At 43.2% G+C, this 25,916-nt stretch overlaps 6 protein-coding genes across 10 annotated transcripts; 2 read left to right on the top strand and 4 right to left on the bottom strand.

The window, feature by feature from the left end:
- Nucleotides 1-180: 180 nt before the first annotated feature.
- On the bottom strand, nucleotides 181-2,650 carry LOC117642892. Of its 2 annotated transcripts, none has more exons than XM_034381514.1 (8): nucleotides 2,496-2,650; nucleotides 2,285-2,402; nucleotides 1,992-2,210; nucleotides 1,658-1,798; nucleotides 1,179-1,375; nucleotides 879-1,050; nucleotides 605-796; nucleotides 181-533 (listed from the first exon to the last, which is right to left on the bottom strand). In XM_034381514.1, exons 1-8 carry the CDS (start codon nucleotides 2,504-2,506, stop codon nucleotides 258-260), a joined length of 1,326 nt encoding a protein of 441 aa, XP_034237405.1. In that variant the 5' UTR covers nucleotides 2,507-2,650; the 3' UTR covers nucleotides 181-257. The 2 variants fall into 2 exon arrangements, with proteins under 2 accessions (XP_034237405.1, XP_034237406.1); XM_034381515.1 differs by having other exon boundaries at nucleotides 1,992-2,141; nucleotides 2,352-2,402; nucleotides 2,496-2,640.
- Nucleotides 2,651-3,295: 645 nt separating this feature from the next.
- LOC117642893 (39S ribosomal protein L47, mitochondrial) lies at nucleotides 3,296-4,801 on the top strand. The gene is made up of 6 exons (XM_034381516.1): nucleotides 3,296-3,478; nucleotides 3,556-3,822; nucleotides 3,927-4,017; nucleotides 4,095-4,212; nucleotides 4,290-4,449; nucleotides 4,535-4,801. The coding sequence occupies exons 1-6, from the start codon at nucleotides 3,387-3,389 to the stop codon at nucleotides 4,671-4,673; spliced, it is 867 nt and encodes a 288-aa protein (XP_034237407.1). The 5' UTR covers nucleotides 3,296-3,386; the 3' UTR covers nucleotides 4,674-4,801.
- LOC117642888 (neuralized-like protein 4) lies at nucleotides 4,792-14,194 on the bottom strand. Its single transcript, XM_034381508.1, has 26 exons — nucleotides 13,642-14,194; nucleotides 13,466-13,567; nucleotides 13,262-13,375; nucleotides 13,043-13,175; nucleotides 12,607-12,962; nucleotides 12,321-12,521; nucleotides 12,074-12,214; nucleotides 11,884-11,980; nucleotides 11,707-11,806; nucleotides 11,445-11,621; nucleotides 11,271-11,361; nucleotides 10,964-11,178; nucleotides 10,607-10,800; nucleotides 10,325-10,489; nucleotides 10,131-10,255; nucleotides 9,872-10,044; nucleotides 9,526-9,794; nucleotides 9,028-9,442; nucleotides 8,819-8,915; nucleotides 8,580-8,729; nucleotides 8,332-8,493; nucleotides 8,051-8,239; nucleotides 7,313-7,973; nucleotides 6,955-7,209; nucleotides 6,736-6,865; nucleotides 4,792-6,644 (listed from the first exon to the last, which is right to left on the bottom strand). The coding sequence occupies exons 1-26, from the start codon at nucleotides 13,795-13,797 to the stop codon at nucleotides 6,428-6,430; spliced, it is 5,085 nt and encodes a 1,694-aa protein (XP_034237399.1). The 5' UTR covers nucleotides 13,798-14,194; the 3' UTR covers nucleotides 4,792-6,427.
- A 168-nt stretch (nucleotides 14,195-14,362) lies between these two features.
- Nucleotides 14,363-19,895, bottom strand: LOC117642889 (probable E3 ubiquitin-protein ligase HERC4). Of its 3 annotated transcripts, none has more exons than XM_034381510.1 (3): nucleotides 19,622-19,895; nucleotides 16,445-19,323; nucleotides 14,363-16,360 (listed from the first exon to the last, which is right to left on the bottom strand). In XM_034381510.1, exons 2-3 carry the CDS (start codon nucleotides 19,247-19,249, stop codon nucleotides 15,932-15,934), a joined length of 3,234 nt encoding a protein of 1,077 aa, XP_034237401.1. In that variant the 5' UTR covers nucleotides 19,250-19,323; nucleotides 19,622-19,895; the 3' UTR covers nucleotides 14,363-15,931. The 3 variants fall into 3 exon arrangements, with proteins under 3 accessions (XP_034237401.1, XP_034237400.1, XP_034237402.1); XM_034381509.1 differs by having other exon boundaries at nucleotides 19,699-19,895; XM_034381511.1 differs by having other exon boundaries at nucleotides 19,534-19,675.
- Nucleotides 19,896-20,049: 154 nt separating this feature from the next.
- LOC117642571 (cyclin-C) lies at nucleotides 20,050-22,201 on the top strand. The gene is made up of 5 exons (XM_034380864.1): nucleotides 20,050-20,196; nucleotides 20,475-20,581; nucleotides 20,682-20,888; nucleotides 20,971-21,222; nucleotides 21,310-22,201. Exons 1-5 carry the CDS (start codon nucleotides 20,165-20,167, stop codon nucleotides 21,510-21,512), a joined length of 801 nt encoding a protein of 266 aa, XP_034236755.1. The 5' UTR covers nucleotides 20,050-20,164; the 3' UTR covers nucleotides 21,513-22,201.
- Nucleotides 22,129-25,765, bottom strand: LOC117642570. Of its 2 annotated transcripts, none has more exons than XM_034380862.1 (5): nucleotides 25,629-25,765; nucleotides 23,228-23,403; nucleotides 22,935-23,122; nucleotides 22,710-22,845; nucleotides 22,129-22,630 (listed from the first exon to the last, which is right to left on the bottom strand). In XM_034380862.1, exons 1-5 carry the CDS (start codon nucleotides 25,750-25,752, stop codon nucleotides 22,433-22,435), a joined length of 822 nt encoding a protein of 273 aa, XP_034236753.1. In that variant the 5' UTR covers nucleotides 25,753-25,765; the 3' UTR covers nucleotides 22,129-22,432. The 2 variants fall into 2 exon arrangements, with proteins under 2 accessions (XP_034236753.1, XP_034236754.1); XM_034380863.1 differs by lacking the exon at nucleotides 25,629-25,765 and adding an exon at nucleotides 23,579-23,819.
- Between the last annotated feature and the right edge of the window lie 151 nt (nucleotides 25,766-25,916).

Below are 25,916 nucleotides of genomic sequence, written 5' to 3'. Positions count from 1 at the left end.
CGGTGCGGGCGGTGTGGCCCTTGGCGCGGTCGTCGACTGGCGTGGCGAAGTGTTGCGCGGGTCGCGCTTCCTTGCCGACCCGACGAGCCAGACAATGTCAGGTTTATCATTACGTGTTTTGTTTTTGTTTGCGTTTGGGTTTTGGGCGGAGGGAAAAGGGGAAAACGCAGCGTGTTTTTGTAAGGGTAGTTTAATGATAGCGGTTTAGTATTTGGCATCACAATATCACAATTGAAAGAGTGGGCGCGGGGCAAGCTTCACGCCGCCGCCTCGGCCCGCGGCAGCTGCAGCAGGTCCTCCACGTACTCCTGCATGATCTGGCGGTAGCGCTCCTCGGCGTCGAACCAGCGCGCCACCGGCACCGCCCTGGCCTCGGACTCCATCAGCATCCGCTCGCGCGCCTCGCTGTCCTGGAAGAAGGCCTCCATGTCGTCCGGGTTGCCCGAGTTGATGTGCTGGTACGAGATGGCGATGGCCCGGGCCAGCGGCGTCACTTGCTTCATGGAGGCCAGGAACACCTCCCAGCTGTAGTCCTGCAAAAGCGCATCGCCACTTGTAGGCTTGACGACTCACGGTCTGCATTTGTTTCCGTGGCCGGGCGTACCTTGGTCATGTCGAGTCCGCGCTCCATCGTGAAGCGCGTCAGGTCGTCGTGGTAGCCTCGCAGCAGGCTGTCCATGTGCTGGTCGCGGAAGCTCTGCCTCGAGCTGATGTGCAGGTACATGGCCACGTCCAGGGCGGGCGGCGCGAGGCGGGCCTGCTGGAAGTCGATCATCACGGCGTGCTCCGCGCGGCCCTGCGGATGGCAGCGTGGCCAGTCAGTTACGGGAACTGCAGGCTGAGAGACTTTTGCCCCGGGTTTCGGGCGGAATCCTTACCTGCTCGTCAAACTTGTAGAGGACGTTGTTGGGCCACGCGTCGCCGTGGCTGACCACCAGCACCTTGCTGGCGTCCTCGGCGCGCAGCTTGTCCATGTCCAGGTTGGGGTACAGGTCGCGGGTGAGGTCGCGCATGCGCTGGAGCTCCTGCTTGGTCTGCGGCACCTTGAGGCTGCACGCCAAAGCGGCAAGGCGCCAAAGCGGCAAGGCACCAGGAAGGCGCCGGTTCAAACACCAACAGTCAACACCGTAAAGCGTCTCGACCCCTTTCCCTGTGTGCCGACTGCTCAGGCTGCTCACCGGGGCTGCAGTCGCGGCAGGAGCACGTCGCACACGATGTCGGCGGCGCAGTCGAAGAGGCGCCTGCCCACGGTGCCGGGCCGGCGCGTGAAGAAGTGCTCCTTGAGGAGGTCCGGCGCGGCCGCCGCCAGGTCCACACCGTCCAGCCGCTGGGCCAGCAGCGCCGCCGCGTGGAGGCGCGCCAGAGCACGCAGCGCCTGCGCCAACCGAAATGAACCAAAGTCAGCGCCGACCCTGGGAATGTCATGAGGGTAGCCTCCTTTCCTGGACACTAGGTAGGCCGCCTGGAAGTCCTGGAAGGCCTGGAAGGTGACACACAGCACTACTTCCCCCTGCATCTAGGCAGTGGCTCCGCGCCTGAGCGCCTGTGAAGCTGGAGGCAGGCAACCCGCGCCGCGGCCGCGCCGGGCGGCACGGCCTGGCCTACCTCGCAGGCGGCTCACCCCACTGGCCCCCGGACGGCTGCTCCCCCTTCTCACCTGCTGCACCGTGGAGAAGTCGAAGCCCTTCTGCACCCAGTTGTCCGCGGCCCTGTACCCGAGCCGCGTCAGATCCTCCATGACCATCACGCTGTCCGTCCCCAGGTAGCCGGCGGGGCCCAGGTCTGGCCGCAGGGGCTCCTGCAAGGCGAATAGCATCACGGCAAGCTCGTTCACGGGGACAGCGTTGGCAGCAGACTGATTCCCAGAGTGTTTTTTGTCACTCTGTCTCTCTGGCACTCAGGGGCCGCCCCTTGTATGAGCGAGAAAGACAGAGCGACGAGGACGACTCTCGGAATGAGTCTACAGGCCGTCTGGCTCGGTTGTCGCTTACCCCGGGGATGTCCCGGCGCCTCCACGACCTCTCCAGGAGCGGCAGCACCGTCAGGTAGAAGAGGGCCTCCCTGCCGAACGAGTCCATGCCGTCCGCCATGTCCTTGATGTCCGCCCGCTTGACGAACAGGTGCAGCTTGTGGGCGCGGCCGCGCACCACGGCGTCGACCGTCATGCTGCCGCACTTGGACGTGAAGCCCTCGGCGGACCCGCCCTCTTTCTAGGAGCAGCGGCAGTGGCCACGGTAAGCGATCTAATTTACCAAAGGATTTGCAGTGCGCCAACGGGTCCTACCTGGCCGCCACAGTGGAGGCTCTGCAGGGCGGAGGGCTCACACCGCAGCGCGCGGCACAGGGCGGCCTCCAGCTCCGTGGCATCCAGCAGGGGCGTGCTGGGCACGGTCACGGCGGCGCTGGGGCAGGCAGAGACAGAAACACCTCAACGATTCCGCTGCCTGCATTCTTCGCTCCCCTCCCCTTCATGAAGCCAGGACAAACCCTCCCACCTGGGTGACATCCTCCTGTTCTGTGCCCGTCGGCGGATTGCTTCGGATTGCTTCGCCTCCTCGGCGGGCGCCGCTCTATTTGAAGCGTGTTCGCGACGTGACGTCACTCGCAGATAGTGCGGTGACTTGCAGTGGCCCGGACCTTTTTATTGTGTGTGGAGGAACGGTAAGTCAAGAAGTCAAGTCGGTGGTTGGTAACGAGGCTTGCTCATGCTGCCCCGTTATCTATGCTCGCAAAATCTGTCCCGAGTTCCCTAGAGTTGTTTAATTTTTAATTAAGTGATAAGGATTCTCAAGTACGGTTTAATGAGATTGCTCGTTAAAGGGCAATTTCCTTGGCAATTCAACTCACCTCCAGACCTACTCGGCTTTTGGGACTAATTGGTTGACTTTGGTAAAAAATGCTTCATCGCCAAAAAAATTTGCATAGTTTTCAAAAATAAATAAGTAAACGTATGTTGTTTTTTGTCAAACTATGCCCTATTTTGCCTTGAACGGAAGCCCCTTGCCGAAAGTGTTTTACAATAGTGTGATTGGTCATTCCATCTCAAAAACAATCCATCCAGCAGTCCTCCGAGCGCCGAAAGAGTAGGCAACTTCTTCTACTCTACGGCATAGCCAACGTAAGCCGACAAAGCGTGGATTTTACTATGCATTACATTCACCTCTCAAAGAATTCAATTGCACGGTTTAAATCTTGTGCCTTGCTTGAAATAAATTATGAAACGCTGAACCATTTTCAACGAAAAATACAAAAGAAACTGAAAATAATTTTTGGTACTCATTATTGTTATTAGGTTTGTTGCTTCTGGTGTTGTGGTTGTGCTGATGCTGTCTGCACGAGTTATATGGGTTGAAAGTTGACGATTTCTATTTTATTTAACAGCAGACATGGTTTCAATGCCAGTGAAGTATTTCGGAACTCTGTTAAATGCAGTTAGCTCTCCTTTACGGTCTTTCCGACCGGCACTTGTGAATGCTAAGTAAGTTGCTAACCTTTTTGTCGGTATTTTCTAACCTAAACAAACATGTATTGAAATTGTGTTTCCCTTTTGAACAGAGCGAGGTGCATTCACACTTCATCGGTTTGGGAGAAAGAATCTGTGTCTGGAGATCAGAAGTCCACGCAAGATGTCACTGTCACGACTGCCAAGGACACTTCAATAGCAGAAACCACCTCTGAGACTGCTCCAACAGATTCACCTCACCCAATGGATGTATTTTTCGAACCTAAGGACAACTGGGACAAGCTCGACATAGTTGTGGGAAGGCCCTGGGCGAAAGAGGACCTTCGCCTTAAAAGTAACTCTGATTTACACAAGCTTTGGTAAGTGAGAAAAACTTCAAATATAGTTCTAATTTTGCCACTTATCGTGTAGATCAGCAAGTATAGGAAGTTTGGACTGAACGTCTTTTACTAAACTGTTACAGGTATGTGCTTCTCAAGGAACGTAATATGCTCCTTACCATGAGAGAAATATTTAAGTTTAATATTATTCCTGGTCCAGAACGCCTTTATAAGGTAAGTAGCAATTACTTGATTGCTTCGATAGTTTTAGCGTGACCCTACCCCAATGAGAGATTATTCTTTTCCATAAGGTTGAAGAAAGTATGAAAAATTTGGAGGATGTTGTGCGTGAGCGCAACAAAGCATACTTCGAATTAGAAACTGGAGAAAGTGGAGAGAGGAAATGTAAATACGAGTTGACTCGTATTGGTAAGTAATTTCTATTTGTAGTGACAAAGTAAGCCATGTGTTTTGGTTTCAAGTCATATTATGTTTTTCGAATTCAGGTTTATGGCGAATGCACAAAATGGAGCAACATACCATCCCTAAGCGACTGAACAAAAAGTGGCTTGAAAAGTACCCTCAGTACATAGAAGATGACAAGGTTGATGAGTTCCTGACCCTTTACAAAGAAAAGCTTCTCAATAAGAAGAAACGTAACAAAGTGTAAGTGTTATCCTTTTCTTGTTGGTTGCCAAGTGTGCTTTACAAAGAGTGTTCCTTTCATACTGCTGTCTTCTTCCTTTTACAGTCGAGACAGGATGATTGTGGAGTCATTATTTAGAAGATTTCCAAATGTAGACAAGCAACTTTTACAAGAAACGTATCCAGAGCTTGATATTGAAGAGATATCTAAGTCTGAAAAGGCTTCAAGTCCAACAGTTCAATGATTTTGGATACTCCTGTTCATGAGCAAAGCCATTGTATTATATAGTTTTTGTATATCAAAATTTACTGTTTTTCTTGTGAGGATTTATGTTCAAAGATTTTGAAATAAAGAAATGAAAGGAACATGAAACATTTTATTTTTTATTTTCCGCATTCTTTGCAAAATTGTCAACTTTATGTCTTACAGAGTGATGAGGAAAATCAAATTTGGCTCATGGTTATTTTTTCTCTTAACACTGTAATTTCAAAACAGATTGTGCAGGATGTTTCTGAAGTGATTTCAAAGCTAAGCCAACATCAATATTAAGCATAATGGAGATCATAAGTGTTCACATTTCAAAGTTATGTCACAATTCAAAGCAACTAAAAATCACCAGAAAAAAATAACATACAAGTAAACAAATGTCCTAATTCTTAAAAGTTTTCAAAAAATTTTGAAAAAAGAAAGATGGCTCTGAAATGCCATTTTAAGGCCCAAAGAAACACAAGAACAAGTAGAAAACATCAAAAACAAGTACCAAATGAAAGAAAATGACTGCCCTTTAGAGGGAAAGACATTCTACACCACTTGTCATGAAAGAATCTGCTATGAAAATAACAAGGCCACACACAGCTGCAATTCCTTAGAAATAAAGTTCAAGTAAAATTGGTTTGATGTGAACTTTTTTTGCAAAATCTAGCTAGAACCAACCTTGATAACTAAAATTAGTTGACTACAGCATTTTTGCATCGGAGAGCAAAAGTATTTGAAAAAAGTTGTCACTGTGTGTGATCGCATTAATAAGTATGGTAACTTTTGAGTTTCCTTAATACTGAATGAAAATAAATATTGGTACCACAATGCAAACTGATCATAGTGGAACAATGTCAAGGTTGCTGGTGGCAGAAGTTTTCTTTTAAGTGGGAAAAGTTGCAATTAAAAACAGTCAGAAACAATTGTCATAGTTTCACATTCCAGTAAAATGAAATTTACATGTAGTCCTTCAGGAAAAAAAAGGAATTAAAAACCACTTTTGCAGATGTCGATTAAACCATGAAAGCAACATCTACTATCAGATTCCACTGATAATACCAAAATAATCATCTTCATTGAATCAGTCATGAAATATTATGTATAACTTACACTAAAATGACAAAAATAATGTTATGAAAGCACATGAAGCGAGGAATCACAAGATAAGCCAGAGCAAGTGTGTAAGTGCAACAGAGTTTGAGAAAGCCATAACTACATTTCATTGAGCAACAATGACCAATGCGTCATCATATAATTCCTTTGACAAGACACAAATAAATCAGCACCATAATTATTTAAAAATAGATAAATAAGATTAACACATACAATATTAATAAGCCATCTCAAACATGAGAGGTGTTGTGTGGCTAGAATAGCAGGACTAATGGACCAAGAAAATGCACTAATCAAGCACATTTTTACAGAAAAAGGCCTTTTCTTTACAGTCCCATATCACAAGATTATTTATGTGATGTGAACAGTCTGGCACAAACACAAAAATGCTTAAAAAGATTGAAAGTTTTTTAACAAATAACATTTTGTTTTAGAAAGAAAGTTCAGTGGTATGACATGCCCCCAGGAAGGAAGGCACCTTGTGATGCATTACTCCTAAATGTAAGCAAAAGAAATCGCTTGACACACACACATTCATCCTCTAAAATTTATGGGCACACCACTGAACAAATAAGACAAATGTTCCTTTGAACCACCAGATAACTTCTATAGAGTTAATTGCATAAATAACTAGTCTAATCCTTCCAGTCGCAAAAGCAATGCTTGAAGCAAGGTTGCTCCTCTTTCTTTAGTCACCCATTCAGAGGGGTCTGAATCCAGATGTGGGTCAACTGTGTGTGAAACACTCTCTAGAGAAGGGGGCCCTACTTTATATGAGCCAGGTCGGACTAAAACTTGAAATGCAACATGAACAAGAAGCTTGTTTCGAGTCTTTGGGTCAACAAACCTGTAGAACAGATATCAAATCTTGTTAATAAAATATAGCAGAAGAAATAATATTAATTTGTAGACCCTCGCAGAAACAGTGATAAACTTACTCATGTTTGTTAGTGGAAGCTGCTGCATACTTAATAGACGGTGAGAGTATGAGAGGGGATCCAGCAGAGTCCGTATCATCATCTTTGCTTTTGGTATTCTCACCTCCTGGTCCAGCTAATCCAAGGTTATCTGAACCAAACAATTGTTTTGTTTTATTTACGATCCTTAATGATTTTTCAAAGTGTTATAACTTGTACAAGAATGCGAAGAAACTTTACCTTGCATGAGGAGTTCACCTCGATCCAGAATCCGTCTTAAGTTTGGTACGCGTGTTGCATGATAAGCAACATGCCAGTCATCATAGATATCGCCTACACATCGGCGACGCAGAGGAAAGCGGCACCAACCAATGGGGATGGGGACAGGATGTTTTGCTGGGGCAGCACCTTTCCGCAAGAATGCCTCTTCTCCCACCTTTTGAGGCATGCAATCAACACAGTAGCACATCTTTCCCTCTCTGACAAAAAATCCATCTGCGAAACAATTACATGTCATAAAATAAAATGACCGCAACATTTCAGAAAAAAACAAGGTAATAGCTGAGTATGCAAGACCTCAATTGATTGAACTTCTTACCTGGGAGTCCTATGAATTTTGTAAAGCGTCCACATGCTTGCAGATACCCACAATTTGTGTAGCTTTTAAATGTGTGACAAGGGGTTATAACTGGAGTGGCTGGTGAGTTTGGTAAGGAGGTAGCCCCCAAAGAGGCACTGCCACTAATCCAGTTGTTGAGTAAAGATCCTGTGCTATTGCCATCACAAACATTTGACAAGGAATAAAGGAAATTTGATGATGATCCATTATAATTGGTGTTTGAGCTTAAACCAGACAATGTTGGACTACAGCTATAACTCAGAGATGCAACTGAGCTCCCACATAAATAAGTGTTAGAACTATTTGAGCTTTGTGGACACTGGCTATCTGACAGAAAAAAAGAATTTCGATTTGTTAAAGCAGATCCCGATAGATGAGTAGACTGATGAACTAAAGTCAAGTTGGCAATGTCATTTTGATTTGGTGTGGCTAGACATAAGTTTTCATCATGAGATTGAAGAGCGTCAGTAGATAACACAGAAGTATCTTTTTCATGGGTTTCTAAGTCAGCCTTTTCGCCTAGTGAGTCTGGCTGCAAAATACTCAAGCAATCCATTGATGAAGCAAGAATGGCAGCATTTGTTGAGTTGTTAGCAGCAATATTGCGCTCTAAATTTGAAACAGCTCCTAATACCGACACCTGAAGTACAAAAGCAAATATGAATGTACAGTGAGGGTAAACTAGTCTAAAGGGATTCAGGAAAGAATATTACTCACTTCCTCACATTGCCCGTAAACATCAATGATAAAATAACATGGGTCAGCAGATGGGCGTAAATCAGTTGCTACTGTGGCAGTGTCTTGACCATTCAGTGAAACAAAGAGTAATCCAAAAACATCTATTCTCAATCCAATTATTGAGCCTTCAGACAGGGTGTCAAGATTAAACAACCATCGACCCTTAGCCTGAAATAAAACAGATTGGTTAATTTACACAATCTTTATATATTCGGATACTTTAATGAAAACTTCAAAATTAAGAGGTATTATTACTGTACCTTGGTTCCATTATGGTACACAGAATCCCCTGATAAAACCCAAGAGTCTTGTTTGAAACCTAGAGCTGTTGATGGAAGTGCATATGCCTGGTCTGGAAACTGGCATGTGACACCTAACATAAGTGATGACACCCATTGTGAATTCAGACGATCCAAGCGCACCTACAGACAGAAAATAATTTAGGTTGTGATTGAGACTTAAGAATCTGATAAAAACTACTTGTAATCATACAAAACTCAAAAAGTACCTGCAGCATTTTATTAGGAATAACAGGTCTTGCTGTTAGCACCACAGCGTTGTTATAACTCAGAATACGTCTAGCAGAGCGTCGTCCTTCTCCCAAAACTAGATTAATGCCATGAATATCATGGAGCTCCATTGCAATAGCCTCATCCAGCTGACAAAAGAGAACAAGACAAATATACATTAAAAACACCTAGGGATCGCATGTGAATCAAATAATGAATTTTAAAAAGGAAAGTATACCATATCTGCAGGAGGAACCCACTGTAGACTAGAAATGCTGGCAAGACTTCCTTCGGCTGGTTCCAGCACTTTGGCCTCACTAACTTCACTGCTTCGTCTGCAACAATGACAACTTTTATCAAGTAGCAGGCCTGTCACTATATCTAAAAAGAGGCCTTGCATTTTTTTTTAAATTACTACACATACACACAGCAAAAACAAGATAATACCTTTGCTCCAAAAATATATTTTCCAGCGAATCATGTAGCCTGCTTGAGTGCTGAGAGTAATCATCCCCGACTTGGTCATCAGTAGGTGAGCCAAGCGGTGACTCCCCACTAGCTAAACGAATAGGAGCCGACGTTGCTGTCATGTCTGTAACCATGGCTAAGGGTGCAGAGGGTAGAGAGCAGCTTGTTACTCCAACAGCTGCCACCGCCCCATACAAGTCAAGCACAGGGTACATATTCTCAAACTGTCTAGGAGCGTAAATGGCAGCTACACCCATGTCTTTCCCATTCAATAAAAAGTGAATTGCATTGTCAGGAGTTCTTTTGACTCCAATCCTATTTCCAACAGCAAGCCAATCTAAGCTATGGCAGTAGTTAACTTTTAATATTGAATTATTTTTGCGAATTTCATTTCCTGCAAGGTAATACAGAGCGAGTTTTGTAGACAAAGTAACCGATTAAAGAGATGGCATTCAAATACAATTCTAAGGCACCAACCTGTGAGGAACCAAGTGTCAGAATCAATTGCAGCCATGCAGTCAGGTAGGTTCCTTGAACGTGTACTTTCAATAGGCATTGTGGTAAGACCCAAAGAAAGTGACCCAGCCCAGTGAAGGGCTAGTGCAGCTACCTGTACTTCAAACACCTCATCAATATGAAGAGGTGATGAACCAAACACCAGGCCATGATTATATGTTCGACCTCTGCGGGCTGCTGCTGTGTTATCACTAGAGAGTATCACATTTTTTCCACAAGTCAGACTGAATCTGGAAAGCACAATGGCAAATTAGAGCTTTCTAGCAGCAATTTTGGACAAGCTACCATGGAAATGCAAGACTCTCACCTATGAAGTACATGTGTTGAAGTTGGCTGTTTGTCGGTGTTTGGTTGATCAAGCGGTTGATGCAGATGCTGGCTAAGTTGAGTTAGCTGCCCTTGCTGAGAACAGCTATTCTCACTCAGGCACTGCAAGGCTAGTGAGCCTGGTGTAGGCTCCCCATGTGAGACAATTGAAACCTACAAGATAACAAGTATGATAAAACACTCATCAATCGAATGCGACACCTAACCACTTCCCAAAACCGTTGTGAATTAGTACTAGCCTGAGCACATTGTCCATAGAGATCAATGACAGGGTACACATGTTGAGGAAGTCCCTCAAAGGCTGTTCCTTGGTCAACACCATCTACATAATAATGTAAGCTACCATCAACATGCCGCATCATACCTGCAAAACAAAATTATGACACTCTTTTCTCAATATAACTGAATGAAAGCACAAGCACAAGGTCATTACCAAGGCGTGTTCTGACAGACAACATGTCCAGATCACATGAATATATTTTCCGTAATCTGACACCGTCACGCACTAAACCTGAACCTGTTAACATCCATGTGTCATGATCTATTTCTATCATATTGCTTGGGAATTCAAGTTCATCTGGACGAATTGCAGTAACACCTGAAAAAGTAGGCCCTCAATGAAACCCAAGCAAAATCACTTTCAAAAAATAAATAAAAATGATGGAGTTGATAGAAAACATTGCTGGTTGATTGTTTAAACAGCAAAATTACAAACCTGCTTCTATGGAACTTGACCATCTATCAACCATCTTTTCAATAACAACTTCAAATAATTCTTCATCTCGAAGTGGTCGGTTACAAATTACTATAGCCTCATTGAATTCACTGTAAGCTCTTGGTCTGGAGGCTGTAAGCCCATTGTTTGATATTCTAGCATTTTTCCCACGAATATGATAAAATCTGAGATCACTGAAAGGGATTTGAATAGTATAATTAGTACAGGATAAAATAACTTCGATTTGATAATGCTTGCAAAAAATTGACTGTATCTTCTAAAATGTCAAAAAAGAGAACAAAAAGAGGAAACACACATTACCACAATTTAGAGGAAAATTAAGTTGTTGAGTAATACCTGTATGGCCAAGTGGTGTTGGAAACACTAGAGTGAGCAGTATCAGGTGAACAATCACTATCAACTATTGTAGCTTGAGAAGCTTGACCGTACAGATCAATAACACCATAAACCCTTTCAGGTACGTTAGTAGACGCTTCACCCTGGTCTACACTGTTAACATAAAAATGCAATGTGCCAGCTTCATTCCGCATTACTCCAACTCTATCTCCCACCTGCAAAAACAGATGCATTGATTTTTTCTTGCGTCATATTGATGTTATTGCAATTCCTATCATTAATACTTTTATTTTTCTCCACCACTAACCTGGAGTGTATCTAGGTTCATTCCATATTCATCAATAACAGTAATTCCATTTTGCATTACCCCCTTTCCTGTCATCATCCAAGTGCCCGATCTACAAAAAAAACAAGATAAACTGAGAATAGAACAAAAAACAAAAAGGAAAATAATTACCAGAGTCAGAAAGTTAAGATAAACCTGATGTTTGTCATGGTAGCTGGGTATTCCAGTTCGGTTGGGCTATAGGTAGTTACACCTATCTCTATGGATCCAGCCCATTTAGAAACCATTTTGTCAAGCCGCACCTCAAAAAGCTCATTTGGTTTGAGCGGTCTGTTTGTTAGCACCACACCATTGTTGAAATCTTCTAGAGCACTGGAAAATAAAGGATGACATGTTTATATTGAAGAGTACACAAGACTGTTTTTATTTTAAAGAAATGAGTTACAATGTAACTTACTTTGGCCTGTGAGCTGTTCGATTACTCCTTATGACAGCAGAGTGGGTACCACAACGAGGGTGAAACTGAAGACGATCGGAAAAGTCTTCCTCTGGCACATCTACAACATTAAAGGACATGTTTACACAGGAAGGTAGAGGTAGAAGTACGGGAAATGTGGTAAACCAAAGAACCTACCATTAAGGGCATACAGAGCCTGTTGTTCTCTCAAGGAGGTATTTCTTCTAGTTATGAGGTTTTGCTCTTCCCTTTCATCTCGATTAACAATGGTAACCTAAAAAAAACATAGGGCAATATTATGAACTTGATTATACACCCACTAATGATAAAAAGCCAGGTAAAAACACGTATTTTTTCTAAAGCTTACCTTTACAGTCATACCATAGAGGTCAACTACTCCCCACACACAAGCTGTAACATTGCTTGCTGCCACACCTTGGTCTAAACCATTGATGTAAAAATGTAGATCTCCATTTACTTTGCGTACCATGCCAATTCTGTCTCCTTCCTTCAAACATTACAAGAAAAATTAAAAAGTTACAATTTTAATTCAAAGGTAAATTGCAAAAGTAGATTGTTTTATAGATTGATGGTTTGGACATTATTACACTTACCCTAAGTTCATCTAAATTAAACTCGCCATATTCTCTACGAGTGCCTTTTCCATTAGTCAAAATACCATTACCAGACATCATTGTAGTGCCACTTCGCATATTGGTCATTGTTGCAGGAAATTGTAAAGTGGCTGGATTATGAGTAGTCACACCTACTTCAATACTGCCTGACCACTTCTCCACTAAGCGATCAATTCTTATCTGCACAAAAGCAAAAATCATGGCAGATAAAAAATGTTGATACCTGAGAACTGCAACATAGGTTTTGCACATGTATTTCAATCACCTCAAATAGTTCATCTGGACGGAGGGTGCGATTTGTCATTACCACACCATCATTGAATTCATCAAGAGGCCTTGTTCTCTCAGCTGTCCTACCATTACAGCTTAATTTCACAAGAGACCCACAACGTGTATGAAAACGTAGGCGATCTAATGACAGTTGAGGTTGGTAAGATGAACATCTAGATATTTGAGATCTTTCTATATTTAGTCCAACACTGTTACGGCTTGTATTACTTTCGGAATCTCCATCAATTTCTTCTCCACTACCTATACTTCTATCAGAACTGATATTTGCCACCAGGTTGGTAACTGATGCAACAAAGGATAGGTCACTGCCACCATCAATATCAAAGTCACCTGAACATAATAATAAACCAAGAGATAAGGAAAAAAGTGCGAGTTGTATGACAATGTAAGGAACAGTTAATGTTACTTACGTTCTCTTGAACTATCTACAATGGACACCTGGGCACATTTCCCATACAGATCGACCACAGCAAATACACGAGAGGGAATGTTAGTGGCAGCAATACCTTGAGGTTCTCCATTCACATAAAATATCAGTTCATTCTGAAAATGAATACAACAATAAATAAATTAAATGAATAAGGACATTAAAATAATGACACCAGATTATCTTTGATCAGAATACACACATTAGAAGTTCGCATTACTCCTAGGCAATCCCCTTCAATTAGACTATCCAAGTTCCGGCCATAAACTTCAATTAGAGAAAGACCATCCTTCAAGACTGAATTGCCAGACATCATCTAGAAAAATAAAGATGTTTAAAGAAAACCAATAAAATAATGGTAAAATTGAATTTCCTAAAAACAGTGTAAACGAGCATTGTATCTCACCCATGTTCCATTTCCCAAATCAGTCGCACATGCAGGAAGTTCCATAGTCTCAGGATCACAGACTGTAACACCCATTTCGATGCTGCCACTCCATGGGATAATCTGTAGAGACACAAAATAGCAAGTTTCAAGAGAAAGTCAATGATTGAGAAATACCAGACATGGAAAATACCCACCTTTTTCTCGATCCGAACTTCAAACAACTGGTTATCTGCCAAAGGAAGACTACTCAACACCAAACCATAGTTGAATTCGCTGAAATTGCGGACAGCTGTACGATTATCATCAAATAATGTTATTCTTTGCCCACATCTTGTATGGAACATCGCCATGGTTATATTGCCAGAACCTCTGCAAAGTTATTCATACAGCAGTTTTCAACCCCGAATCTCTTGTTACGGAGAAAATGTGGACATTTTTGTCATTTTTCTGAGTTTGTGAGACATTTTGGTGGCCAGCGCTTTTTCGAGGCGAAGTTTTACACTTCCTTTCCTTCACGACATTGAAGCTGCTGAGAAGCAGACGACACACCGCCGTACTAACCAAAACACACTAACAAAAACAAAAACAAGCGTGGGATGAATTGACCGGAAATAGCCATTTGACATGTTTCTCCAAGAACAGAATGGTATTGATGGTTTTTCGAAACGAAAGGAACATGGAATCTGAATTTAAGGAAAGTGTCCTCCGATAAACGTCACGGAAAGGAAACACGAGAGGGAAAAGAGACCCCCGCCCTCCAGAGAGTGCGCCCACGTCCACGCCCACGCTGCAGTTGCTGCAGGCTAGCTGCAGGCAGGGAAAGGGAAATCCACCTCAGGACCTGTGTATCTGAATGTATACCAGGTAAATGTGAAATGATGAAGAGGAAGGAGACGATGAAGGGATGCAGAAGACTAGGAAAAGAAAAATATTTTTATTATCTTACAACATCTAACAACAAATGTTATGAAAAAAAATTGCCTGTACAATGTGGCAGGACACTGCACAACATGTGTAACATCTAGAGAACATCATCATTTTGGGCTTTTCCTGACCAGCCTCTGATAACGAAAATCCTAACATCCCTGGGGGAACACGATACAGATCAAAATATTCTCCGAGAACTACTTGTGACATAAATGTACTACAGAAAGAGAAGTAGTGTCAGCATTACAAATCAGTCCTGAAGTCTTTCACAAAAAAGTGCATAAAAATGATGCAATAATCTCGAAAACAGTTTCTAATTTTCTAAAGCTTTTTTTCAAAAATACAGGTAATATCTGGGCATCTTACAAGCTCACATAACAAGTTAAAACTTTATATTTCAGTTGTGAAACATGTAGAATCAAAGAAGCCACAAGGCACAGTGATTAGAACCACTTTGTTCAAAACAAGACTATTTCAAGAAGAAAGGGGGAAAAATAACTGGATGATCAAGTTAAGACTTTAAGTAGAACCATAGAACAAGAAGAAGTTACTGCCAGTAATAAAAAAAATATATATATAAATATTATTAAAAAAATTGAAAGAGCAACATATTGAAACAGTTCCCATATTAAGCAGAGCCTTCCGGTGTAATTTTATTTGACAGAAAATGCACTCTCATTCTTATTGTTTCACTTTGGAAGGATGCTGGAGAAATTTAAGGAGGGATTTTGCTTGTTGACAAACTGAGACCAAGAATTCAGATGCAAGTGAAGTAAATGCAAATAAATCCAAAAAGGGATCATGGAATGTGAAACAAAGTACAATTTGGTTTAAAAAATTAAATGGGAACCAACAGCTTCAATTTTTAACTGTCCACCAATGGTTTCAAAAGTTCAATAAATATTATACAAATAAGAGTAAATCAATGTGTAGATGCATCAATCTACAATATATCCGCATAAAACAAAGAAATTTTTGATGTAAAGACAAGGGAAGTTGAAACAGTGGGTCAGAGAACAAATAATTTTTGCCCAACAGAATCAATAGAATAAAATATACATAGCAGCATTGGCCAACACCAACAAATAAACATCAACTAATTTACAGTTTTTCAAAAATATAATGATATTACCTGACATCATCATTGTATTGTCCATAGGTCCAAATAATTATCACATGTACGTTATATCACAACTGTTACCGTCACAGAAAGATATTTCAAGTGATAAAGCTACAGCACAAAAATGTGGTTCTCGAATATGGTTAGAATTATGTATATTCCAAACAAATTTAGGGGTTTTAGGCTACAAAATTACCCTGTAGTTTGCCTGAAGCTAAGGAACATCGAGTAATTTGACCAGGGCTAAATTAATTACAATACTCAAGTCTGAAGTAGACCCATGATGCTTTTGTAATATACAGAGAGAAAAAACTAACAACACTAACACCATGATATAGTGTCAGAAACCAATTCAAACAAGAGTTAAAAATCTGAATATAATGCTGAAAGTCATATCACATTCATCTCTTGCTTAAAAAAACTTTACCACATACACCTTAGACAAGGGAAAAACCCAGGTTCTGTTGTATAGCTTGAAGTAATTTGTAGCGCAGTTTTTCTTTAGTGCCATAGCGGGGCAAATCGAGAAGGTTGAAACAGGTGTGAGCAACAGGAAGGTACTTATCATCTGTAGTAGGCTGGAAAATTATTTTGATTGCTTTCATACCCTGAATGGGAATTCTGTCAGTCCCAGTTAAAAACATTAGAAACTTTTTCTTTTCGGAAACCGGAAGTTCCATGAAGACTTCCCAAAAGAGACGTATTGTAGGGTCATCTTCCTTGTAACCATTCTTGTATTCCGCATGTCTCTGCAGTTCTTCCCAGTCATAATTTTCATTGCCTATGACAACAGCCATTAGTTCAGCAGCATGGAAAAGCTGCAACACACGTCCCCCACAAACTTTGAGAAATCCTTGAGAAAATGCCTGGAATTAGAAAGAAATAAGTAGATTAGAACACATTGAAAATGGCACAAAACTTGTGAGGAAAAACAAGATTTGTAATATTACCTTGAAGTGCTTTTCAACAACCTTATTCAGAAGCATGTCAACATAAAGGTCAACATATTCACTTTTGTTGTGAAGGGTTACAGGTATGTCACCCCCACCAGCTTTGAGAGGGAACAGTTTGACTTCACCAAATACTTCAGTAGACATCTCAAAAGTAAGTCCAAAGACATCCTCAAAATCATTATCTTTATAGTCTAAAATATCTTGCAGACTCTTTGCTATGGTTGGAGACAAGTCTTTGACATCCTGTAATGAAACTGGCTCATCCAACAATTTTTTATATAGAGCTAAAGGAAAAGGAAGGTTAATGATGGTGAAATTATAGATGGCTAAACCACACAGGAGTCCAATGAGGTAATACATTATTTCATCCTCAAATGTTACTTCGCTGAACCAAATAGTATTTGTCTCATCATAAGACTTAAACATTCCATAGGCAGGGTCCAAAATTTCTTTCAGCAGCAACATGAAAAATTCCTTTCTTACTCCACCAGCATCTTCAGCTTCCTCTCCACAAAACTTGATTTTCAGTGGCTTCTTCAAATCTTTTGTGTCACACTGAAATAATTCTCTTATAGTATCATCAACAATATTTTCTCGGCTCACATTGAGCACTAGATAGTGATTGATACCTCCAAACACATTCATAAGAAAATCTGTGGTTGCTTCTTGCATAGCAGACTGCATCTGCAGTGACTGATCAGTCTCAAGAAGGAGTGTCTTTGCTTCAGCATTGAACACAAAGGGGTAGTTGCAAAAATGGACGGTACCTGGAGGTGGCAAGGCAGGAGATAATCGCATCATAATAGAAGGATCAATCTGAGCAACCCACCGAACATAATCCACTTGAATGTCCACGACCTCTTGCAGATCGTTCAGATAAAACGAGTTGTAAGGAACTTTTTGACCAACTTCTTTGTTCACTTGGTTCAGTAAAAATAGCATGTCAAGGGCAGACATTATCACTTGATTGATAGAAAGTGAAGACTCTTTTTGATGTTGAGATGGAAGCCGTAGAACATACATTACAACATTTCTGTACATCCGTATAAGACGCTCAAAGTAGTCAGAAGACTGAGCTCCCCACCACATGGTGACAATCTTACGAGCTTCATTTTTAAGTTCAGAGATGGCTTTGGCAAATGGGATGTGAATCTTTTCGTAGTTCTTTGGATTTTCACACTCGTGATACATTGGTAGTGTGAGGTATATTCTGAGCGTTTCAACATCAGGAGGAGAGCTAACCAAGCTTGGCACTATTCGTTGACAGATACATGTGGCAATTATATCTTTGATGGTATTATGCTCGATTCTTCCTATAGCTGAAAAGAATGATTCAGCTTCCTCAATTTCTACACCGTGATGTTTAGAGGTGCAACAGTAATGATAATCATTCTTCATCAAAAATGATGCATTAAAGCATGCTTGGCTATTGAACACAGTTTCTAGATAGGTAATAAGTTCTAGATCAACTTGCGAATCAGCACCATACTTCTCACAATCTTGCAAATATTTCTGTTGTAAAGTCAGAACTTGAGTGTGTGGGGAGAATAAACGAAAGTCATCTGGCAAGATTTGTTCTTGAGGCAACGTAACCAAAGCAAAGCAATGATCGCCACCAGCGGCAATCTTCTTAACAACACATTCATGAGTAGATTTTACCAACGACACGCCACTTGGACTAAGCCATGGTCCAACTACCACTTGAGGAGTTGACGAATTTCCAGTGTACTTGTTACCAAGCTGTCCTGCTCCACCAAGCCCAAAGGCGTAAACCCGACCACGGGATGGCACTAGAGCTAGGGTGTGACGCCTCCCGCATGCCACCTGTGTCACAGTACTTCCCATGAGTTCAGTCACTTTCCTTGGGAGAAGCTCATTAGTGAGTGACCCATGCCCCAGCTGGCCATGCATACCTGCTCCACAAGTAAAAACACCGCCATCGCTGGTCAAAAACACAGAGAAATCCTCTCCACAAGCAACATACTTCACTCTAATAGAGCGTAGGCTTTTTAACTGGGCTGGGTACTTTCTATTGACACAATCAGACAGCCCCAATTGTCCACATGAATTCTTTCCCCATCCAAACACAGCTCCAGACTTGGAAACGGCAAAGCTGTGATTAGAGCCACAAGCTATAAATGCCATTGGTATGCCAGCCAAGGATGTAATAAGGGTTGGTTTCTTTTCTTGCTCGGAGGTTGTGCCCAATCCAAGTTGACCAGAGCGATTACAGCCCCAAGAATAAAGATGGCCATCATTTGTCAAGGCCATGGTATGATTTTGCCCACATGCAATTTGAACAACTGTTGACAGAGCTAAATTTTTAACAGTTTTTGCACTCCATTGGTCATCAGATCCTGTCAAGTTAAGACCAAGTTGACCAAAGGAATCAGAGCCCCAGCTAAATATTTGGCCCCATTTTGTAACAGCAACACTGTGGCTACCACCACATGCCACCATTTGAATTGAGTAGTCACTCAAGCTGGTGATAAGCTGAGGACGAGTACGGTGCAACTCCCTTCCAAGCTGACCGTGATCATTATTTCCACATGAAAAAACTTCCCCTTTAGCAGTGAGCATTAGTGTATGGCTTTCACCACACACAACATCTTGGATATTAATATCTTCATGAGATGGGAGAAGCAATTCTCGAGGACTTAGGATGTGACTCTCTTCAATTCCACCAAGGCCCAATTCGCCGTTTGTAGTATTTCCCCAACAACACAAACGAGAAAATTGCATTGATAGAGTATCCATTTTCTCCTCCCCTTCTTTAGACTCCTCTTCATGTTCTGGCGACATTTCTATGGTTGTGCAAACTGATCACGGCTGATGCAATGAAGAATAAAAGAGCATTTGGTTTGAAATGGTGTTGCCTGGAATCAAAATAAAAAGGGGAAAAATCAGTCACCTAACATGCAAACAGCATAAACACACAGACAGTATCCATCATTCACAGGCTATCTTTACAACACAGACATGGACCTGTTTCGAATACCAGTGTGCTTTAGACCAGTGTGCTTTAGTCTGCAAGAGGTTAAGTGCCAAATTTTTGAGTGACACATCCAGTGTAAAGCAAAAATTACCCCAAAAGAAGCGAAGTTTGAGGTGACAACTTCACTGAGACAAGACGCCGAAACTACCAGAGTGAACTGACAGCCTCGTAAAACTCACTAAAAGCAATGTTATGACTTGCTGAAAGCTACTCTAAACTCATTTGTATCTTCTAGAAAGTCGGGAACTCCACATACCAGAGGTCATGCAGATGGGCAACGTCTGCGTAGCTGGGACCATCGAATACCTCTGCGAACGTGCGACAAGAGATTTGGAAGGCTACATGAGAGGTGATCAATTTTTCTGCCTTTTAAATTCATCGATTAGAAAATATGCCGATGACAAGGACGAGGCAATACTCTCTCAACAACAAACAGGCGTCGCGGGCGGTGGGGCAAGGGGGGCAGGCAAGGGGGGCAAAGGGGGCGGGGGCGCGGAAGAGGCTACAGACGATTCGGTGTAACCTTTCCAAACCCTTTATGGCCGAAAAACAAAACAAGCAGTGCGTTTTGAATGACAAAGTTTTCATATCCCGTCTTCCCCCTCCCACCCCTCCCAACACACCAACAGACCCCACTTCTAGTTCTTCTAGTGTCGAGTTTCAGCTTGTCGAGAAAAATACTGTATTCATTTCGAAAAAATAATGTATTTATAGGACTGAAAATGGCTGGAAATTTCTGGCAAAGTTCTCATTAGTAAGTATCTGGCTCTGTTTATCACTATAGTTCTCAATTTATGGAGAAATTGCCGCAAGGGAGGTTAGTTACAACTCCTACGCGAGTCGCTTTTTGCGATATCTTTATTTATATTGCCATTTTGGAGCCAGGAATTTTCGGCCATTGCCTATTCTTCCTCAACCTAATGGCAAACCTAACTTCCAGTGGCTCATCTTCATCTCTGTGCTTCTACCCCTGAACGTAGAGTTGTGGTTGGTTCATTCCATTTAATTTGTTTGTTTTTCTTTCTGTTTCAGCCAGCAGTGGCTTTTGGACAAACAAGATTTGATACGGGAAAGACAACATGACTTACAAATTTTGTCAGAGGAGGAATACCAAAAGCTATTTATATTTTTCTCCAATTGTAAGTATTTATCTCATTTCTAGAGTTGAAGTAATTCACCTAGTGTATTTTAAAACTGACAGAGCTGAATCAACTTGTGTTTTGTTTTTCTTTAAATTAGTTATTCAAGTTTTGGGGGAACAGCTGAAACTTCGCCAGCAAGTCATAGCGACAGCTACAGTATACTTTAAACGATTCTATGCACGCAATTCCCTCAAGTGCATTGATCCACTTCTACTGGCTCCCACTTGTGTGGGGTTGGCTTCAAAGGTGGAGGAGTTTGGAGTTATCTCCAATAACCGCCTCATCACAACTTGTTCCACTGTTGGTAAGTACGAGCCATTAGACATGCCTGTATTAATTGAAGCATTCCAACCTCATAAGTGTGTCTTTGATTCAAAATGTTTCAGTGAAAAACAAATTGAGCTATGCTTACACTACTGACTTCCCATACCGCACCAACAATATTCTGGAGTGTGAATTTTACCTCTTAGAAAACTTGGACTGCTGTCTAATTGTCTACCAGCCCTACCGTCCCTTACTCCAACTGCTGCAAGATATTGGTCACGATGATCAGCTTTTCAGTTTAGCTTGGCGTGTTGTCAATGACTCACTGCGCACAGATGTGTGTTTATTGTATCCACCGTACCAAATTGCAATTGGTAAGTGTCAAACAATTTCAAATTTAGCTTTTGTTGTGGTATGTAAATTAACACCTTTTTTTTCCTTTTCATCAAAACAAAATATAGCTTGCCTTCAGATAGCCTGTGTGATTCTTGGGAAAGATCACAAGAATTGGTTTGCTGAATTAAGTGTTGACATTGAGAAAATCCAAGAAATATCCAGATATGTCATCAATTTATTTGAACTGTGGAAAACATACGATGAAAAGAAAGATATTCAGGCTCTTCTTTCTAAGATGCCAAAACCGAAACAGTCACCAAGCAGATAACTGAAGCTCCAAATTATTCATTTTTAATACCATCAAGACAATATCATCATTTGAGCAAGTTTTCTTCAACTTTTAGAAGTCAGTTTTCTCTAATTGTCATTATTCTGCTTAAAACTGACTGAAATTTGTTCCTTATCAGTCTTTTATCTTTTAACAAAATTCAGTTTGGGTCAGTGGTTGTGCCCACTTAATTGGGAGTAAATTTGTGAATAGTGTAAAACATTGTCTTAATCAAATTTTCTTTGTAATGAACTATACTGGGAAGGGGTCTATTCCATAAGTACCTTAATTTTTGTTATGTATCATGAGAAAGTCTTTTAAAAAATATGTGGCACAGTTTTATTAATGAACTGTTCTGTGCTAAATTTGCATCTTATCACAAAAACAGTGATTGCAATGATGTGAGTAGTCCTAGACAATACATTGAATGATCGGTGTTTGGTTGCACTTCAATCATGTCTTATTATTTGTAGCTATCATCTATCTAACTAATCATCATTAATTTTGTGTTGCAATCTCATAAGTTTGTTCCAGAAAAATTTGATTGTCTCTGCTATTGACCATTTCTAAGTACCCCATGTCAATGGAATGGTATCTATGAAGGTTAGAGAAAATATTTCACTTATTCATTGAATTTATATTTTTCATCAGTATTGAAAACAAACAGAATTACATTCAACTTCCTGTGTTCAATGTGTTAGTGACTTTATCACTTTTTCCCTCATTGCTCATCTTCTACAAGCACGCTCGCTTCAATTTATAATACAGCAATTTTGCTAAAACTTTAAATTAAATACATATTTATCAATAGTTTAGTTGTGAGAGATCATACATACATAAGCTTACCTATGGAGTCACAAGGTCATTCTTTTGGAGGCATAGAATGCTTGTACTGCACAGTTCAAACACTTGATGTACTCTCACTTCACCAGCATTTGACAGCTTTCTTCTGAAAAGCAGCTCTGTTTTCCATCCAGATTCATTATTGCCACAAATGCAACTCGGTAATTCCCACCACTTGTTAGCCTTGGGTCCTGTAAAGACCCATATTTGCCTTCTTTCTTGGCAGCCCCTGTTCCAATTTGAACTTGTCCACCATCCTCGTTACTCAGCTCCTCCTGTTAACAAAGTAGAATTTCTAAAACAATTTTTTAAGAGTATAAACTGTCATGTTCAAAGACATTTAAGGCATGGTACCTGTGTAAATTCATATGCCAAGTAGAATGGTGGTTTGACCAGAGCTTCAAGTTTAGATTGAAGGTTTGGGTCTTTGATATCAGCGGCAGGATAGTCTTTTGCATCTTCTAATGGCCTCACCAACAAGAGATAAGCCCTGTAACAGTCAGGAAATTGGAACAAAAAGAAATCGATAATCAGTTTTTAAATTCAGTACACTTTAAATATCTTTTCTGATTATCTTACTCAACATCTTTGGCTTGTTCTTCAGGAAGAGGGGCTAATGTTAGGTGGGCACAACCTTCCTGGACTTCTTCAATTTCAGGCATTTCCAAAGATGGGGGAGTCATTGTTTCAACTGTAGCAAGGACTTCCTCTTTTTCTGGATTCGTGATTGTCAGCCTATACTTAGTAAGTGGTTTAAGATCTGAAAACTAACAAGTACTTTTCATATGGCAACTCTTTTCTCCACTTGCGCTACAAATAAAGCAGTTATCTTTTACAAACACTTTGAAACCATGTCAATCTGAGATATTTACCTCAATGCTGCACTTTGTATCGCTTTCAGATTTGATGCTGAGGTTTTGTGACTCGTTCGTTGAATTAGTATTCACCAGTCCAACTGAAAATTGCTTTCCCACGGCAGGGCTTGACCACTCCAATCTTATTGTTTCATTGGTGACCTCTGCAATTTTGAAGTCAGAAACTGAAGTAGCTGGAAAAAGAGACAAAGAACATTTTCAGCTCATGTGGACAGTTTCTTTTCTCCTCATAATTCGTGACAGAAACGAAACACTTGACAAGAACATAAAAAAATAACGTAATCGTCGGAAAGATTGTGCCGAAGCCCTCCGTTTGAGCGATCATTTCCCTGAGGCAGTGACGAATACCTGGAGCACCCAGCACTGCAGCCCCGACACTCAGTGCCAGAACCACCACCACCAGCCAAGCCATTTCTCTCGGGCTGTTTACTAGCAACTGAGTTTACTGGCCCGCTGAAATGCGCCACCGGTGGACCACGGACGGCTGCCGCCAGTCTGTCTGTCTGTCTGTCTCCGTCAGCCGCACCCTTGCGCGTGCGTGCTGTGGTCCCGTGCCGTGTCGGCGTGTCCATCCCCGCCGGCTACTGGCTTCCGCGTGGGAGAGTGCCACAGGCTGATTCCAAACAGCGCTTTCTCCCTACGTCACTCTGTCTCTGTCGCACTCATGGGGCGTCCTATAGATGTGCGAGAGAGACAGCGGGGAAACACCGTTCGGAAGCAGGCCGCAGATAAAGGCGCCGGGCGGCCCCAAGATCACGGACCTCGGCCAACCTCGACTCTCAGGGGTCGTGGTGGTGGTGGTGGGCCTTGGGCCACTACAGCTGGAAGGGGAACCCGGGGGAACCCGAAACCCAATCCCAAAAAAGCGTGTCCTTGGGTGGGCAAGTTGATTTCGAACACTTGTTCGGTCGCTCTGACTCTCCCGCTCATGAGGGTGAGTAGAATCTGAACGCCATGTTTTATCTCTGTCTCTACAGCATAAGTGGAAATAGAGTTACAACAGAGACGTTGTCAGGATTCGTTCATTGGCTTCTGTAAGTCCACGCCGACATGGCTTCCACTTGGGACTTCCCTGACGCCAGCCGTCCGTGATGACGGATCCATCTCGAAGTGTTTTGCCTACATCCGTTTGCCTCCCAAGCGTCGCCTCCGCGCCAATTCACTTCCCCCTCCGATCCCTATACGGGACTAGCACTAGAGCCGCAGCCGACTGACTGATTCCGAGAGTCGTTTCCGCCGTCGCTCTGTTTCTCTCGCACCCATAAGCGCCCCGTGTAGGTGCGAGAGAGACAGAGCGATGAGAACGCTCTCGGGATCAGTCTACAGCGGGCGGTTCTGGGGCTCTGAAAGGGCGGCGTTGACGTGCGCCCAGAGTGGGGCCTGGCCTGGGGGCACCTCGGGGAAGCTCTGCCACTAGCTCTGCCCAGCGGCCGCGTGAATGGCGCGATGCCCCGCACCAAGGACACCAACACCAAGTTCAAGGTTGAGGCTCCAAGGCGCGGGTGTCCGCCAACAAAGGACACGTGCACGGCCTCGAGGCTTCAGGGACCCATCGGGAGGGAAGGCGCTAGAGCACTCGTAGCTTGCGAAGGGCGCCGCCAGAGACCCGAACCGAACACCTACCCAAAGGAAAGGACTTGGCGGCGTGTGCGGCGACACGGGGTCGGCGTGCTGGAGCAGCTATTCTCGGGCGTGGCTCGTCTATGGGAAGGTCTGCGCCTGTGGTCCGTCCGCGGCCTAATAGCAGGGTCGGCCGGCGGCTGGCGTGAGCGCTGCGAGTGCTGTGGCAGTGTTGGGAGCTTCGGCCGGCGCCGCGCCGCCGTGCCGTGCCTCCTCCGCGTGCCTGTGGATACAGGTGGTGTCTGCCGTGTCAGCAACCCCCCTTCCCCTCCCCTCCCCTTCACCTATTTGTTTCGCCTCACTGGGCGTTGGGAAGTGACATAGCTCTCCCTCCAATTTTATTTTGGGTATGACACGGACTCCCTTTCATGCGGTTGGCCGGAAAGACTGAACTCTTCGCTTTCAATCATCGAACGTCTCGTTCGACATTGCCGTGGACATCCTCATCCCCAGGCGCCTTCCGTTCGTAATATCGATCATGGTTGGGCTAATCAACGAAAAGGGGTGGGGAAAGAGGGAAGGGTGAGACAGTACGCGAGACTAGAGTCCGCTGCGAGCGCCTTGGATATAGGCAACCCCCGCTGCCCGCGTGTTCGACGGGACTCCCCCCCCCCTCTCCCTCCTCCCTTCCCAGCTCATGCGTACAGAGTAGCGACTAGAGGTGGAGAACAGCACACAAAGATGCGACCGGGAATGAATAGAAACGAAAACAGTGCCCGAAGCCTTTGAGGTGGGTGACGCTTCCGCGGGACGACACGGACATGGCATTCCAACTTACTTTCGGTGTCAGGTGACGAGGCCCCATTCTTTTCCGACTTTAGCCTTTTCCCCGCCTCCGCAGCGTCGCCGGCGTCCGCGTCCACAGCCTCACTCACAGAGTCGTGCCGGCGCTTCGACGCCATCTCGTTACTCTGGTCTTACTTGGCGTGCGCCGCGTTGCTGCTGGGAGCCGAAGGTCCGCCAAGCAATGCGTCTAGGGCCGTACTGGCCGGGCCTGCCGTGCCGTGCCGGGCCTGCCAGCGTTGGCGACGCCGGGCAGAGCGGCGCTCTAGCGTCGGCGTCGCGT

The sequence above is a fragment of the Thrips palmi genome, unplaced genomic scaffold (genome assembly GCF_012932325.1).
Source record: "Thrips palmi isolate BJ-2018 unplaced genomic scaffold, TpBJ-2018v1 HiC_scaffold_16, whole genome shotgun sequence".
NCBI classification, from domain to species: domain Eukaryota; kingdom Metazoa; phylum Arthropoda; class Insecta; order Thysanoptera; family Thripidae; genus Thrips; species Thrips palmi.
Note: the sequence above shows the minus strand (reverse complement) of the source record. Positions and strands in the feature narration are given on the sequence as shown.